Source organism: Trichechus manatus, unplaced genomic scaffold (genome assembly GCF_000243295.1).
Source record: "Trichechus manatus latirostris isolate Lorelei unplaced genomic scaffold, TriManLat1.0 scaffold00028, whole genome shotgun sequence".
NCBI lineage: Eukaryota > Metazoa > Chordata > Mammalia > Sirenia > Trichechidae > Trichechus > Trichechus manatus.
In genome coordinates this window covers 8,014,929-8,031,958 of record NW_004443964.1, presented here as the reverse complement: position 1 = coordinate 8,031,958, position 17,030 = coordinate 8,014,929, and the positions used below count along the sequence as shown (strand labels likewise).

The 17,030-nt window shown below is 54.7% G+C and overlaps 1 protein-coding gene across 2 annotated transcripts in view; it reads left to right on the top strand.

Annotated features, from left to right (window-relative positions):
* TTYH2 (tweety family member 2) overlaps positions 1–17,030 on the top strand; it is a 43,166-nt gene that overhangs the window by 18,617 nt on the left and 7,519 nt on the right. For both annotated transcript variants that reach the window (XM_004374172.2, XM_004374173.2), the window contains 7 exons: positions 3,377–3,597; positions 8,710–8,805; positions 9,403–9,475; positions 14,430–14,499; positions 14,748–14,803; positions 15,509–15,601; positions 15,801–15,893. In XM_004374172.2, the coding sequence (XP_004374229.1) occupies positions 3,377–3,597; positions 8,710–8,805; positions 9,403–9,475; positions 14,430–14,499; positions 14,748–14,803; positions 15,509–15,601; positions 15,801–15,893 (702 nt within the window). The remainder of the gene's footprint in view (positions 1–3,376; positions 3,598–8,709; positions 8,806–9,402; positions 9,476–14,429; positions 14,500–14,747; positions 14,804–15,508; positions 15,602–15,800; positions 15,894–17,030) is intronic.

Here is a 17,030-nt window from a genome sequence, read left to right as displayed (position 1 = left end):
TCCTGGGTTTCTCCAACCGCTTACCTTCCTGAATCTGAGATCCAGCCCTCCCCTCAGCTCCCAGAAGCTTGCCACCTCATCTCCTGCCCCGTCTGCCCTCCCCTGAGCACCTCTTGAGTTGAGAATTGGCCTCGCTCAGAGGTTCTGAAATTTGAGCAGGCATCAGAATCACCTGGAGGGCTGGGGCCCACCTCCAGAGTTTCTGGTGCAGTAGGGCTGGGGCTGGGCTGAGAAACTGCCTTTCTAGCAGGTTCACAGGTGGGAGGTGCTCTAGCTGTGCAGGAACCACAGGGCGCAGGGTTAAGTGCCGGGCTGCTAACTGAAAGTTTGGTGGTTCGAACCCCCCAGCGCCTCTGTGGAAGAAATACCTGGCAATCTGCTCCCATAAAGATTTTAAAAAACCGAAACCAAACCTATTGCCGTCAAGTCGGTTCCAACTCATAGTGACCCTATAGGACAGAGTAGAACTGGCCCATAGGGTTTCCAAGGAGCGCCTGGTGGATTTGAACTGCCAACCTTTTGGTTAGCAGCCGAACACTTAACCACTGCACCACCAGGGCCCCGATCCATGAAGATTACAGCTAGGAAACCTTCTGGGGCTGTTCTACTCTGTCCTATAGGGTCGCTATGAGTCAGAATCAACGGCAGACAACAACTGATGTTGCTACTGGGGACGTCACTCTGAGAACCACTGCTGTGTCCCATGGGATAACAGCTTCCACCATCTTCTTGCTCCTCCCTAAGCCTGCCCCAGCCTAGAAGAAGGCCCAACTCCTCCTCTCCTTCTCACAGCTACTGGTTCTCTGCAGGAGCAAGGCGGGCTCCACATCTGGCACCACTCCACCTGTGTCTCCTAGCGGGGAGTGCTGTGTACTGGAATCCCTAAGGAATGGGGGAGGAGGAGAAGGAGGAGAGCTGAGAGAAAGAAGGTCCATTTTGTGATTATAATTTTTTGTTACTTCGTTTTGTTTCCTGTGGGAAGACATCAGGAGGAAGGAGAGAGGCTGACAGACGTTTAATGCCTTTTGCTTTTTCAAGTTGGGTTTTAAGAAGTAGAAAAGTTAAAAATTTGGAGTTAGGAAAGGAAAAAAAAAGTGGTCTTATGGAGAAAGTTTGAAGATAATTTTCAAAGCTCTTTGCTCTAAAGTTCATTTGATATACAAAGCGGTCACCGTCCAGTCGATTCCAACTCACGGCAACCCCCATGTTTGTCAGAGTGGACTTGTTGGTGTACAGTGGCTGATTGTTCAGAAGTAGGTCACCAGACTTTTCTTCCGAGACACCTTTGGGTGGGCTTGAACCTCCAACCTTTTGGTTAGCAGCCAAGCACGTTACCGTTTGCACCTCCCAAGGACTCTTGATATAATAGAGATACATAAAAATAACACGTATTACTTGGTTGGCTCATGATGTAGTTTGATAATAGTGCCCTTTGTATCATATGGGTACAAAGCACTTGTACACGCATTGACTTACTACATCAAGAAGGAAAAGTTTATCAGGATGATATTTAGTTACTAGAGGAGCCCTGGTGGCACAGTGGTTAAGCACTCCGCTGCTAACCAAAAGGTCAGCTCCATAGGAGAAAGACCTGGCCATCTGCTCCCGTAAAGATTACAGCCTTGGAAACCCTATGGAGCAGTTCTACTCTGCCCTATAGGGTCGCTATGAGTCCAAATTGACTCGAGGGCAGTGGTTTGTTTGTTTGTTTTAATTTAGTTACTGAGTTTACTTTTACATGCTTCCCCCTTTGTGAAGCTGCACGCCCCTGCACTTTGCAAGGTCGCTGGCATCTCTTAGCCTTTCACAAGCTTTGAAGAACCAGATGCAAGCAGGAAGAGGAAAGCAGCCGCTGACGTTGAAAAACAACACACAGAGCCATTCTCTTTCCTGGCATCAGGAGCTTAGAGCGTGAAACAGATGTGAAAGGCCACAACCTCAGTGTTCAGTCCCCCTAACAGCGAACCCAGAGCTGGCCTCCGGCAGCGTTAGCTCATCGGCCTTGGCCTCGTTGCTGAGCTGTCCCTGTGGCGTTTTTGTCGTACGAAGGCTGCCGGCTGAGGCTCAGCACCTCCCCCCGCCAGTTGTGCTCCTTGGTTGCGTGTGACAGGTCAGAACAACAAAGCCCTTCTTTCCCTCGCAGCCGATACGCAGGCCCTGTGCAGGCTCAGGAGGGACATGCTTGGGGTTTCCGGCCTGTGTCCCCAGGCCCCGTGGGAACCCAGGGTCTGGATGACTTGAAAGCTCCTTTCTAGTACCAAGCCCAGGGAGACCCTGGGTGGTGCAAACAGTGAATGCACTCAGCTGCTAACCAAAGGGTTGGAGGTTCAAGTCCACCCGGAATCGCCTCGGAAGAAAGGCCTGGTGATCTACTTCTGAACCATCAGCCATTGCAAACCCTACGGAGCACAGTTCTACTCTGACATGCACAGGGTCACTGTGAGTTGGAATCGACTCAATGGCGACTGATTCGATTTACTTTGCTTTGAGGCTTTCAAAACCCTGCTTCATTCATTTAAATACCACCTTTCCCAGAATCCTGTAGTACCAAGCCCCACCTGTATGCCTTGTTTGCAAACCAGTTAAGGACAGTCACAGCCACTGTCCCTTCCATCCCTCCCTCTGAATAGACAGGTACTTTCTTCAGGGGCCACTCGGCTCTAAGCCCTTAAAGTCCAGCCAGGGGACAGGAACCTGTTCACCCATCTGGCAGGACAGACGCCGGCGGGGCTGTGGGGGGTGGGGGGAAGGTGGGGCAGAGCATGCAGAGAAGGCCCTGATTTCCTCCTGCTGTCAAATGCCCAGGCTCCTCAGAGACGGACCAGATCTGTTATTTCAGCGTTGGATTGTTGTGCATGGGAAGCTCTGAGCTGCTGCTAGCTCTGCAACAAAGCCTTTCTCTTCTAGGGCATTTAGCAATCCTTTCGTGGGGCTAGAAGGTCACGTAGCAACAGAGGAACTCTTCAGTTTAAACCTGTTATTCTTCATTCTAAAAAAGAATTCATCATCCAAGGAGTTTAAAGTTTTAAGAAAACTTTCAAGGAAAAAAAGGGTTATTTTGTTTGTTTTCCCTTCCTGGTCTCTATTTATAGAAAGACTCTGGAGCCCAGGTGGGGGCCAGATCAGGGCCTGCCCCCCAGGATTGAGAGCTGTGAGGGGCTGGCTGGGTGACAGGGCCTCTACTTTCCCTCCTCCCTGGGGCTACAGGCTCCTAGGCTCCATGGGGCTGGGGGTGAGCGGTCATTCGTTCACACCCGGGCAGCCGTCTTCTGCCCCCGCAAAGACCTTCTTCCCCAGAGCTAGAGCCAGGGGCTCTACTCGCTCACTTCCTCTCACCTAGAGGGCCAGATTCACCCCTTCCCCTGCCCCTCTGTAGGTTTCTGGCACCACCCAGAAGATGCAGCTGGACCTGGAGCAGCACCTGGCCCGGCTCAGTGAGATCTTCGCAGCCCGCGGTGACTACATCCAGACCCTGAAGCTCATGCAGCAGATGGCCGGCAACATCATGGGCCAGCTCTCGGGGCTGCCGGCGTGGAGGGACGTCACCGCCGAGCTGACCAAGGTGGCCGACCAGACCGGCTACGTGGAGTACTACAGGTGAGGGGCCGTGTGAGGCGGAGGGGAGGGGCCGGGGTGCACTGACTTTCTCCATCCACGCCTGCATCTCCGGGCCCAAACTGGGAAGTTCCCCTGTTGTCATTAGGGCTCATTGAATCACCTGGAAGGCTTGTTAAACCATAAAGCACTGGGCCCCACGTCCAGAGTTTCTGACAGCAGGGCTGAGAATTTACATTTCTAGCAAGGTCCCAGATGGTGCTGATGCAGCTTGTCAGGGACCCAACTTTCAGAACCTCTCCTGTGTCCCATGGACAGCAGCTTCCACCATCTTCTTGGTCCTCCCTAGCCCTGCCCTGCCCTGGCCTAGAAGGTAGGAGATGGCAGGGCCCTGAGGAGGGGAAGCTCAGGACCCCAAGGCTCTGGCTGGAGCCCCTTGTCTCGCCTTCCCAGCCCATCCTGCCCTGCACTTCCAGGATGCCACGGACAGTCTTGACTGAAGGGGACCTTAGTCCAGCGTCCTGCCAAGTGGATGCTCATGTGCAAAAGTTTCTCCCAAGGGACGGAAAGAAACTACAAAAGTTAAGGGCTGTCTGTGCCTTCCTGTGACTCACAACACTGGTACCTGGTAGTTCTGTGACACGGGCCATTCATTGCCTGAGGCTGTGAAATCTGTCATTGGGGTGTAGAGGGATAGGAAGCAGCTGTCTGTGTTGACCCTCTCCTTCTCTCTGGGGGCACCTGGCATTGGACCATGCACATTTTAGGGCTGAAGGTAGCATTTAAGTGGGTTTTATTAAAAGCAGGAGAGGTGGTGATAACCGCACAGCAGCTGTTTTAGTATGGGTGGCTGAGGGGGTCCCCTGTGACTCCCATCCCCTAGCTCCTCATCCTCTGTTTGAGTTTAAGCAGACAAGGTCTGTTCCAAGATTGGCACCTTGTGGCTCCTGAAAATAGAGGATATTTTGTGCCTCGAACCAATTCATTCATGTTCAGCCTCCTGCTGAGAATTTGCATTTCACCCCAGATACCCTGAAGCACAATCTGCCTTTTAATAAGATCCCCAGGTGACTCTTATGTATATACCTTATGCATAAACCTGGGGATCTATAAGAATCACCTGGGGATCTTGTTAGACTGTAGATTCTGCTTCAGTATATCTGGGGTGGAAATGCAAATTCTCAGCAGGGCGTCAGACCGGAACGAACCAGTTCAAAGCCCTGGTTTGCACACTCTTTCTCTCACCTGAGCTGCCTTAGAGTAAAGGCTTTATTCATGGAGCAGGGTTTGGGGCTGCATCTCCTCTGGAAGACCTCCCATCTTTGCTTTCCAGATGATTCTTGAGCATAGCCATCCAGGTATGTACTTTTGCACAAGGTCTGGCTAAGTATTGTAAGAGATAAAAAGCCTGCAGACAACCATCTTCAAAAAGGCTTGTACTCCGGGGGGGCCAAGGCGTGTATACTGATCAGGTGGAAAAAAGCATGGATGTGGGAGGTGCCAGGGAGTGAGGGCGGAGCAGCTCGGGCAGAGCCAAGTTCTTGGTTAGCATCGCCGAGCTTCCCTGGGAGAAGCAGAGCTGTTTCCAGGAACCCATTACAACAGGAGGCGTGGGTGTGGAGAAACGCATTGAGACACAAACGTGCTAAGTGGATTAGACGCACTCCTAACTTGATTTCCTGCTGCTGTTAAGTGTAGGGGAGAGAGGAGAAAAGACATCTTTAGGTTTGAAATGTGAAGCCAGGGTTTTGAGAGCAACTTCTTGGCTGGCTGTGTCTGTGGAGGGAGAGCTCTGGATGGGGAGCCTGCAAACCCTGGAACAGGCTCAGTCTTCCAATCTGAAGAATGGGATCCTAACACTAGATGGCCCCAAGGTTCCGTCCAGGTCCTAAGGAAACTGCTCATTGGTGGCCTCATCGGAGTGGAGAGCAACTAACTCCTTTCCTGGGCACCCCAGGTGTCCACGGTAGACCCTGCCCCGTCCTGTGCTAGGGGCGAGGATCTTGGTTAGGCCCTTTCTTTTGGCCTGAAGTCCCAATTCATAAAGGTGAAAAGAACCTCTCTGGGCTGCTGGGTGGGTTCCAGCCTGCTTCCTCCCCCTCTGGCCTCTTTGCAAAGTTCTTCGAGCTCCACCCCACTCCCTACCCACTGTCCAAACTCTTTCTCACCTGCTTTATGGTGCTTGGAGCCCTGGTGGCACAGTGGTTGCGAGTTTGGCTGCTAACCAAAAGGTCGGTGATTCGAATCCATCAGCTGCTCCTTGAAGACCCTATGGGGTAGTTCTACTCTGTCCTGTAGGGTCACTGTGAGTCCGAATCAACTCGACGTCAGCAGGTATTTGGTTTTATGGTGTTAGTGAAGCAGAGAGCCGTTGGTGGAGAGGAGGGGTCGAAGAATGTATTTGGCTCTTGCATCAAGAGAAATCATGATCAAAAGACTCTGTTCCTTTGTGACCGGGGGAAGTGCCCTGTCTCAGCTCCCACCCTGCCCTGGCCTCCATTCGGCCCCTCCTCGGGCTGGCCCAGGCATCAGCAGCACAGTGGAAGGAGCAGCTAGATGAGGTGGCCTTGAAATTCTCTTTGGAAGGGAAAGAGAGGAGAGTGGTTTGTTTTGGATCTTCTCAGCACCCACGGGCTTGAAGTCCTCCTCATTCTTCAGCCTGCTTTGGAGAAGCCACAGAGAGGGACGTATCTCCCTTTGTGTGTTGATCAAGCATGCAGTCCGCACCCCAGCCCTGGGAGCTGAGGAGTTCCAGCTTCCTGTACGGATGAGGAAACTGAGGCTCAAAAGGTGAGGTGACTTATCCAGATGTCCAGCAGATGTGTGTCTGCCTTCTCCCATCAGCCCTGAGGGGATCTTAGTTACCTAGTGTGGCTGTAACAAAACATATAAGTGGGTAGACTTTTTTGTTGTTTTTTTAATTGTGCTTTAGATGGAGGTTTACCGAGCGAATTAGTTTCTCATTAAACAATGAATACACATATTGTTTTGTGACATTGGTTGCCAACCCCACAGCATGTCAACACTCTCCCCTTCTCGATCTTGGGTTCCCCATTACCAGCTTTCCTGTCCCTTTCTGCCTTCTTGTCCTTGCCCCTGGGCTGGTGTGCCCATTTAGTCTCATTTTATGGGCCTGTCTAATCTGGCTGAAGGGTGAACCTCGGGAGTGACTTCAGTACGGAGTTAAAAGGGTGTCTGGGGGAGTTAAAAGGGTGTTGGGGGCGCGTAGCTTTAAAGAAATGCGTTGTTTTACAATTTTGGAGGCTAGAAGTCCAAATGAGGGCATCGGCTCTAGGGGAGAATCCCTCCTTTCGGCAGCCCCCGGCATTCCTTGGCTTGTAGACGGTCCGTCACCTGATCTTTTCCACCTTTGTGTGTGTCTGTCTGGTCTGCTCTTTTTAGAAGGGATTGGATGTAGAGTTCTTGTTGTTAGCTGCTGTCATGGAGACCCCATGTGTGCGAAGGAAAGCTACTCATAGGATTTTCAAGGCTGTGACCTTTAGGAAGCAGATTGCCAGGCCTGTCTTCCAAGGCGCCTCTGGGTACATTCAAACCACCAAACTTGGCTAGCAGTTGAGCACTTAACCATTTGTGCCACTTAGCTGCTGTTAGGTTTGGAGTAGTACCACCCTAGTGTGATATGAGAGCCCTGGTGGCTCAATGTTTAAGCAATCAGCTGCTCACCAAAAGGTCAGCAGCGCGAACCCGCCCAGCAACTTCGCAGGAGGAAAGAGCTGGTGATCTGCTCCCTTAGTAAAGATGACATCCCCTCTCAGAGGGTCTCAAACTTGAGCAGGCATCAGAATCACCTGGGGAGCTTGTTAAAACACCTGTCTCTGGGCCCACCTCCAGAGTTTCTGATTCAGTAGGGCAGGGGCTGGGCTGAGAAACTGCATTTCTAGCAAGTTCACAGGTGGGACTGTTGGCTGTGCAGGAGCCTGGGACCCTGGTTAAGCGCTGGACTGCTAACTGAAAGGTCTGCTAATGGAAAGATCGGTGGTTTGAATCCATCAGCAGCTCTGTGAGAGAAAAGACCTGGCAATCTGCTCCCGTATGGATTACAGCCTAGGAAACCCTATAGGGCAGTTCTCCTCTGTTCTATTGGGTTGCTATGAGTGGGAATCGGCTCAACAGTACACAAATCTGGTATGATCTCATTAAGATAAAAAAAAGAAAACTCCTATTTCCAAACAGGGTCACGTTCACAGGTACAGGGGTTAGGACATCGTAACTTTTTTTTTTTTGGTGAGGGGGGATACAATGCATTCCATCCCAGGTAAAAAGGCCAGAGGAGGGTGGGGCTGGAAGGTCTGGTGGCTGAGTGTGCCTCTTCACATCGAGGCCCTGGGGCTGCCCTGGGCTCCCCTGCCCCATCACAAGCACCTTGATGATCTGGGGGTGAGCCCACTTCTCTGGGCATCGCTGCTGCCAAGCTCAGTGTAGGCACAAATGTTGATTGCAGTATCTTAAATGGTTGATCCCAGACAGCTAGGAGGACAAGACGGGAGGCCTTGGGGAATCCAGGCGGAGATTCTGGCAAAGGACTGGACATCGCAGGAGCCTTTCTTACATCTCCAGATATGCATGTCCTACCTTGCCTGGTTCTGAAGCCACAGACAGTTCTAGAAGCAGAGGGAGCCGGTCCAAGGACATGCCTGCTGGAGGCTGCAGAGACGGTTTAGACCTGTGGTAGCCACCAGCCACATGTGGCTATTAAATTTCAATTAATCAAAGTAAACCCAACGTTATTTCCTGAGTTACACAAGCCACGTTCCAGTTCTCAAAAGTCACATGCAGGTAGCGGCTATGAATTGGGCAGTGCAGATATAGAACCTGTCCATCCTTGCCTCAGGTTCTATTGGCTGGCACTGGTTTGGACACTAAGCCGGGAAGTTAAGGCAGGGAGATGGCGGAGTCCCTTTGTCCGGGCAGAAATGGGAGTGGGGCCCCAGAAGACCCTCAGACCAAGCATGCTGGGTCCTTCCTGCTCAGGGCGGGGAATGTGCCCTGGCCTAGTCTGCTGAGCTGCTGGCTTGGGCACTCTGCTGTCAGGAGGGGTCAAAGCGGCCTGGGGACTGCTCTCCAGGCCTCCACAGTGGGCAGCAGGTGGGGAGCTCTGCACTGCGCCCCCTGACTGCCCTTTCCTCCCCACAGGTGGCTCTCCTACCTCCTGCTCTTCGTCCTGGACGTGGTCATCTGCCTCACCGCCTGCCTGGGGTTGGCCAAGCACTCCAAGTGTCTGCTGGCCTCGTGAGTAGCCTGCCCCTGGGCCTCCTGGGCAAGCGTGAGAGAGGGACAGAGACATGAGGGTCTGGCCAGGCTCAGAGGGTAAGGGCAAGGGGCAGCCAGGCTGCCAGAGCCACCTGCTATCCCCTCCTCAGCCCCAGCAAGGAGAGACAGCAGCCCACCAACTTGCTCTCCAGAGCCCAAGTGGTCAGCAAGAACTGAGCTGACCCCCATGTGCGCCCCGCCCCCACCCTGAGTCTAACTCTGTTGAGCATCTGAAGAAACGCAGCAGGAACTTTAGAGCCTCTGACCTTTCTAACCTGCCCCGTCCTTCTCAGCTTGCACCACCCAGCTGTGTCCCTTTAGCCCAGGGACGTATGCTCCAGGCAGGGGTACCTTATGGCTCTTCCAGCAGCTAATAAGGCTGACGGTGATGGCTGGGGCCAAGGCTGCCTCTGGAACCCTGCAGGAGTCTGGGGGCAGGGAGGGTAGGATCAGGCTGGGGGAAGGGCATCCCTCAAGCCCCAGTGTCACTGGAGGTCCTTGGGGTGACAGCAGTCACAGACTCTCCCCTGCCCACCAGCCTCCACCAGAATTCCATCAGCGCTGCCTCTCTTCCAGGATGCTGTGCTGCGGGGTGCTGACCCTGCTGCTCAGCTGGGCTTCCCTGGCCGTGGACACCGCCGCCGCAGTGGTGAGTTGGGGACATGGGGCTGCGGATGGTAGGTGGTCAGCCAGATGGCCTGTCTAGTGGGGTGTCCCTGCAGGACATCATGCCAAAACTGCATGGCGCTCACAGGTTGTCCCCAACTTCCAAATCGCCAGGAGACTGTTAGGAAAAGGGAACCAATCACGAAATGTGATCGCTCGGTGAACGTCCTTCCAATCGGAGCCTGAACACACCGGAAGCTTCCAGAGCGTTACTCTTTGCTGTCAAGTTGATTCCAACTCATAGCGACCCTATGGGACTGATAGAACTGTCCCATAGGGTTTCCAAGGAGCAGCTGGTGGATTCAAACTGCCAACCTTTGGTTAGCAGCCGAGCTCTTCACCACTGCGCCACCAGGGCTTCTCCTCCAGAGTGTTAACACATGGAAACTAGCTTTTACAACAGGAAGCAGACAGCATACCAGAACAAATTGGATCCATTTTTTGAGCATCCCCCCAACTTGAGAAGCCTATCTGAGAGAGATGACAACTCCCACGCGTACCCCACTCTGTGCCGTGGATGAGGGACTTAAAAAGGGGGGGCCTCGTTCTGCTGGTCTCGTCTGACCAGGTAGGCCTAGTTAGGTGTGCTAGACACTTACGCTACTCATTCTCCCATCTGGTGCCACTTGTATACCCTACAGCCCTGGTGAGGAGCCCTGGTAGTGTGATTCTTAAGCACTTGGCTGCTAACCAAAAGGTTGGCTGTTCAAACCCACCCAGCAGCTCCACGGGAGAAAGAACTAGTGATCTGCTTCCATAAAGATTTCAGCCTGGGAAACCCTATGGGGCAGTTGAGCGAAGCCGGGTGCCGAGCTACTTGGGCAAACGTGAGGCGTCAGAGGGTGGGTGGGGGTGTTGGAGGCCTCATCACGTCCCCTCCCCTTTCTGAGGTTTGTTGCCATGGTGATGACTTGGGCCCTCCCAGCTCATTTGCACATGTTTAAGTGTGGCCTGGCTGTTTCAGAAAGACAAAGAACACCTTAATTGCTCAGGCTGTTTTCAGAACCCAGAGACAAAAGGCCAAACTGTGCCCACAGTCCAGAGCCAGGCCAGCTTCCAGCCACAGTCCCTAGCCTGGAATCTCAGAAGTGGAGGGGCTTGGACCATCTGGTCCAGCCCCTGTGCCTTACAGATGGGGAAACAGGCCCAGAGAAAGGACATGACTTGCCCCAGATAAGACACCCGAAGCCTGGTCCCTTTCCCACCCCACTGGCCACTTCCCAGCACTGCTTGTAAGGTCTTAGTGACCCCGAGTCTGGGAATTGACCAGATCTGGCTGGAGGAGTCCCCTCCCTTTCAGAAGCCCCTCCTTTGCCCCCTTCCCGGCCCTGAGGACGTGGGAAGGGGCACTGAGCTTGCCTTCCCTCCATGGCGCTTGGACTCGCATGGAGTCTAAAACACATAAAGTGCATGTTCCGGAATGTAAACCCAAAACCAAGCCCATTGCTGTTGAGTCGATTCCGACTCTTAGCGACCCTCTAGGACAGAGTAGAACTGCCCCATAGGGTTTCCGAGGAGCAGCTGGTAGATTCAAACTGCCGACCTTCTAGTTAGCAGCCGAACTCTTAACCACTACGCCACCAGGGTTTCTGTTTCTGGATATAGTGCCTCAAAATGTAAAAGAAAAGGTGGGGGCCTCCTACATGGGTATGTTTGGTCTTTAGGGGGCTAACACTCAAGTTAGCTGTGCAGGAGCCTGTTCCCTCATTCAGCTGACGTTTCTGCTGTGGCACTTGCCACTGCCGGGTGCCAAGGGATGCAAAGCAAGGCATGGCATTTGCTCTTGAGGTATCCCAGCTCAGTAGACAGAAAAGACCGTGGGCAGCCTCCTGCAGCCCCACATGCAGGGAGACAGAGGCGGTGCCTGGAGGGTGTGTATGGGTGTGTATGTGTGATGGGGGACGGCGTGATTGACCAGGGAATTTCAAGGAGCCCTGGTGGCACAGTGGTTAAGCATGGCTGCTAACCGAAAGGTCGGTGGTTCAAACCCAGGAGCCACTCCACGGGAGAAAGATGTGGCAGTCTGCTTCCATAAAGATTTACAGCCTCGGAAACCCTATGGGGCAGGTCTGCTCTGCCCTGCAGGGTGGCTATGAGTTGGAATTGACTCGATGGCAGTGGGTTTTGGGTTCTAGCTCACTCAGGGGCCACAAGCCCACCAGGTGGCCTGCATCTGTTCTACCCTAGCTACCTGGGGTGAAAGGAGGGAGGGCTTGTATGAGAAGCCCCACCAAACCCACGCCTTGCCCAGAGACGAGTCACAACCAGGCCTTAATCACTTACTGTGACAGTGTAAGCAAGAGATACCCAGAGAAGGCACTCCGGCTCTCCATCCCATATTTCCCCCAGAGCGGCACCGGGGCAAGGGTCAGGTGGACCCACGCAGACGTGGGGCCATCTCTGACTGTAACGGGAAAGGCTGCAGTTTTCTGGGCCCGGGCGCTGGGTGGGTAGGGTGGGGGGATGGGCTAGTGGTGGGAAAATACTAAATCGTGTGTCTTCGAGGTTTCTTCTTTCTTCCCTCTAATAACACGGCTTCAGCGAGGTGCCTGAGGCCGGGCTCGGGCACCCGAGCCCCAGCATAAAGAAAGAGGCCTCTGGGTGGAGGTGCTGGGGATAGGAGAGCATGGCTCAGGGCGCACCTGAGTCCTTGGCTGACCCCCTTCAGAGACGGCTGTGTGTCAGCCAGCCGTGCACTGGGTCTGGTTGGGGGGGGGCGCTGCCCCCACACGTAGACCACACGTAGGTTTATGATCAGGAGCCAGACTCCAGCCAGCAGCCCCGGACTCGGGCAGTTGCCCCCGTGATGCCCAGAGAAGGCATGGAGCCTGGGACTGTGTGGCTCGTGGCAGATTTTAGGCAGAGCTGGGGCCAGGAGGGAGAGGGGGTGGGCCTCTCCTGTCTCCCCCTTACACTGTCCACAGGCATGAGCCAAGAGCCAAGGAGTTGCCCCCCACCCCACCCCCTACAGGGAAGGCTGGGTAGGAGGGCCCAGGTCCTGCTCACAAGCATCCTGGTGTCCTGGGGAGCTGGGAGTGCCCCAGGGGAGAGGAGGGAGCCCAGAGCGCACTGGCCAGGGCTCCGGGCACAGCTGCAGGCACAGCTGCAGCTCCGGGTCGTAGACAAGTGTAAGCACAAAGGAACGAGCACAGCTCTGGCTTGCCTGGCCCATCCCGCTCCCCGGCCACCCTCTGCCTGCTGGGCACAGAGGCCGCTTCCAGCTGGCCACCGTGAGCTGCCCTCTGGGAGACAGCCCTCCCCACCCAGGGGGCTTCTCCCTGCACCAGGCTTCAGTGTTCTAGAAGCCAGTGCGCATTTAATCTCCTGACAGGGTGCCAGGAATGCAAGGGAGCAGAGAGAAATGTCACTTCCCTAATTTGTTTAGTCAGGCCCTTGTGTAAGCCAGTGAGAGTGTGAGCTGAGCTGAATGGACCTTTGATAGGGCCCAGATACTGCTGCATTTTAATAGGAAGTGGGGTGAGGAGGAGCGAGGGGGGGCTGTCAGTGGGTCACTGTGGAGAGCTTTTGTGTGGCCTCGGAGCCTGTGGAGAGCTGTGAACTGACACTGAGCCCCCTCCCCCTCCTCTGTCACCCAGAGGGGACCCCACAGCCCCTGAGAATCTGTTCTGTTAACCAAGAGGTAGGAGAGTGGGTGGGAGTTAGGGGGCTGGGTTCTGGCTGTCGGGCGATGCTCTGAGCCTTCTGGCTTCTGTGATCCCAGCTGTATGGCCAGCGATGACCTGTTTGGTGGCCCTCTCTGCACAGTCAGGAGGTGAGGCGAGAGAGCTCGTGGGACAGAGCCATAGCCCTTGGAAAGTTCTAGAAGGATGAGTTGTTTGTTCAGAGCAGAGAGGAAAGGGGATGAGGTGGATTCTGTGATTCTGAGGGGAAGTGTGTCAGTCTCCTGGGACTGCGTCAATGAAGTACCACAAAGAGGGTAGCTTGTAAGAACAGAAATCTGTTCTCTTATAGTTCTGGAGGCTGGGAGTCCAAAATCAGGGTGTTGGCTGTGTTGATTCCTTCTGAGGGAGAATCTGTTCCATGCCTCTCTCCTAGCTGCTGGTGACAGCTGGTGATCCTTGGTGTTCCTTGGCTTATAGGTGCTTCCATCTCTCCAGACCTGCCTCCCTCATCACATGCCCATCTGTGTGTCTCTTGTTATAACGCCATCACTCACACTGGATTAGCATCCAGTCTACTGTAGTGTGACCTCATGTTAACTCATAACATCTTCAGAGACCCTTGGCGGTCACCCAGCCAGGCCAGGCCGCTGGGAATGACACTCCCTGAGTCCCGGTCACCTAGCTGGGACCCATGTCCTCTGGGTCCATGCACCTTCCATCCCAGTATGTCGTCATGAGCAGGTCCTGTACCCAAAGCTTCCCATGTGGATCCATAGGAACTTAATTCTTTAGAAAGAGAGCCCAGGGGAGGTTCATAGATCAACCCTCGGAGCCTGTAGGACTTGAAACAGCCACACCAGAAATAAAAATAATAGCTTCCTAACACACGCCCTACACGCAGCTCCCCTGAGCCCAGATCTGCCGGCCCCTGAGGAAAGGGACACACACCCTTCCTGGGAGAGCCCACGGGTCTGTCTGAAGAGGCATTTGGGAATAAGAGTTCGTGTTCATATGGCGCCTACTCTTTTCCAGTCACTTTTCTGAACGCTTTACGTGTATGAATGCATAAGATCTGTAGCATTATTGTCTCCATGTTAGACATGAGGAATCAGGTACTGAAAGAATACGTCACTTGTCCAAGGTCACAAAGCTAGGCAAGGGCAGAGACGAGATTCGAACTCAGGGAGGCTGGCTCCTAGCTCTGGGTTCTTTCCCACCCTGGAAAGAGCTGAGTGGCTGGGGCAGTGGTACCTGGCCCCTCCCAGGATGCTGGTGTCCTGACGTTCCTTCATCCCCCATCTCTCCCTGGCTCAGGGCACCAGCGACTTCTGCGTGGCTCCCGACGCCTTCATCCTGAATGTCACGCAGGGCCGGATCAGCACAGGTAACGAGCTCTCCAGCTTCTGCTGCCCGGGGCCACTCTGGGGCCCAGGCCAGGCCCATGTGGCTAGCCGGCCTGTGCCTCTACTTACCTTTTCAGCTCTGCAGTCTCCCAGCCCTTCCCTGCCCCTGTACTTCAGGGCCAGCTAGATCTCTGGGCCATTTCCTGGAAACAACCTCCTTTGGGAAACCTGGCTGGGTTGCCAGGTCATTTGTGAGCTCCTGCCTGATGCCAGTGGCTTTGCCTTGCAGAGGTGACCCGCTACTACCTGTACTGCAGCCAGAGTGTAAGCAGCCCCTTCCAACAGGTACAGCCCACCAGACCAGCCCTCGCCCCACCCACGGCCCCTCCATCCACTCGCTCCCTCTTGGTCCCACAGCCCAACACTGACCAGTAAGGAGGGACCTGGAGGTGGCTGGGGTGTCCTTGCTTCACTGGGTTCTCTGTCTAGCTGCTTCCCTGAAGGGGGCGGTGCCCTCAGTCACTGTATTCTAGGTCAGCGCTTCCTTAACCTGTGTGCACATCACCCGTTGTGTGCTGTCAAGTTGGTCACGACTCTTAGCGACCCCATGTGAAGAGAACTGTCCCATGTGGTTTTCTAGGCTGTAATCTTTACGGAAGCAGATCACCAGGCCTTGCTCCCCTGGAGCCTCTGGGTGGGTTCAAACTGCTGACTTTTTGGTTAGCAGCCAAGTGCTTAACTGTGGCGCCACCAGGGCTCCTTCCCATCATGCAGGCAGGAGCTGGATAGAACGCAGATGCTGTGCAGCAGGTCTGGGGTGGGGCCCAGGATTCTGCATTTCTGATAAGCTCCCAGTCCGAGGTCTGCACTCTGAGTCACGGGGAGCAAGAGGCATGTCATTTTCAAGAGCCCGAAAGGATGAGGGGTAAATGGCCTGCGAGTGGAACGGCCAAATCAGGGGTGCTCCTGTGGGGACGCAGAGGGGCGGGCTGCAGGGACAGCCCCCGGTAGCCCTGGGCTCACAGGTCGCTGCGCTGTCTCCTGGCCCAGGTGCTGACCGTCTTCCAGCGCTCCCTGACCACCATGCAGATCCAGGCCGCCGGGCTGCTGCAGTTTGCCGTGCCCCTCTTCCCCACGGCGGAGGTAAGGCCGAGCCCCAGGGCCAGCTTCGGAGAGTGAGGCTGTGGTTCTGTGTCCCCTCCCCGGGCGGGCTGGCCCTTCCCACGGCTCGGCAGGCTTCTTTGCCACAGCGGCTGTTGGTGGTTTTTCTCTGCGAGCCCTCGCCTTGCTCCGCGCATCCTCTCTGTCTGCATGCTTGCCTCGGTGTCTCTCCCCACTTCAGAAAGATCTGCTGGGGATCCAGCTCCTGCTGAACTCGTCTGAGGCCAGCCTTCACCAGCTGACGGCCCTGCTGGACTGCCGAGGGCTGCACAAGGTGTGGGTGGCCCCGGGGGCGTGGGGGGCTGGGGCACCCAGCAGGCCGTTTCCCAGAGAAAAGCCTGGGCTCCCCTCAGGCCCAGGATCGGGCTGGATGGTGGGGAGGTGGGGGAGGTACCTGGCTTCTTAATTCTCTCCAGTGGCTGAGACACAGGGTTGGTGAAAGGGACAAGGTGGGTGCGGTAGCCCTAGAGTGCTGGGAGGCCCCGACCTGCCATTTTCACTGGCTTGCAAGTGGCAACCAGGGTCAGCTCTCCAGGAACTCGAAATATCAGCCAGGCGGGCACGCTAGCTAATTCAGGGAACACTTCAGGAGTGTGTGCGGCCCCCAGAAGTCAACAGCTTTCATATCCCTGATGGATTTAGAGCAGCTAATAATAATGATCACGCTGCTGTTTACTAAGTCCTCGGTTCTGTGCTCGGCCCTATTCTGTGCACCTCGTATTCAGTAGGGCATTTAGCCTCACAGTTATATCATGAAATAGATGTTATTTCAAGGGAAATTTTACACACGAGGAACAAAGATATATGTATGTATGTGATTGTCTATCAAGTGGAATACAGAAGATTCCAGAGCTGGTGAGTCAAGGAGTGGGGTTTTGCACCCTGACTTAGTAGAACTGAGAACGTGGGCGCTGCTGTTGTGTCCCTTCTCCCTCCACAAGCAGGCCATCCAATCCCACAGCGAGCTCTGGATGCTCTGCTCTCACGGGGATCCTAAATCTGTCCACGCCTCTGTCCACGGCTTCCCCGTCCTGCTCCCCTGGGCTCCTAACTGGTCCGCACTTTCTCTCTTGCCCCCTTCCATCCTTCCTTTTGCCCACGGCAGCCAGAGGGGCCGTGAAATGAATCAGGTCACATCTCTTTCATCCTCGATCTCTCCCATGCCTTCTGTCACCATGTGACAAGATCCAGACTCCCAGGCTGTCCCCAAGGCCCAGCATGACCTGGCCCACCTGACCTCACCTCCTGTTGCTTTTGTTCTTCATCCTGGACATGCAAGCTTGTCCCCTTGTCCCCGTCTTCTCAAGATGTGCTGCTTCTTGCCCTCCTGGCTTCACCTTAAATGCCTCCTCCTTGGACACACTTTCCCTGGCTCCTGCCCGCCCCCCGCAGTTGCGTCTGCCTTCTTTGG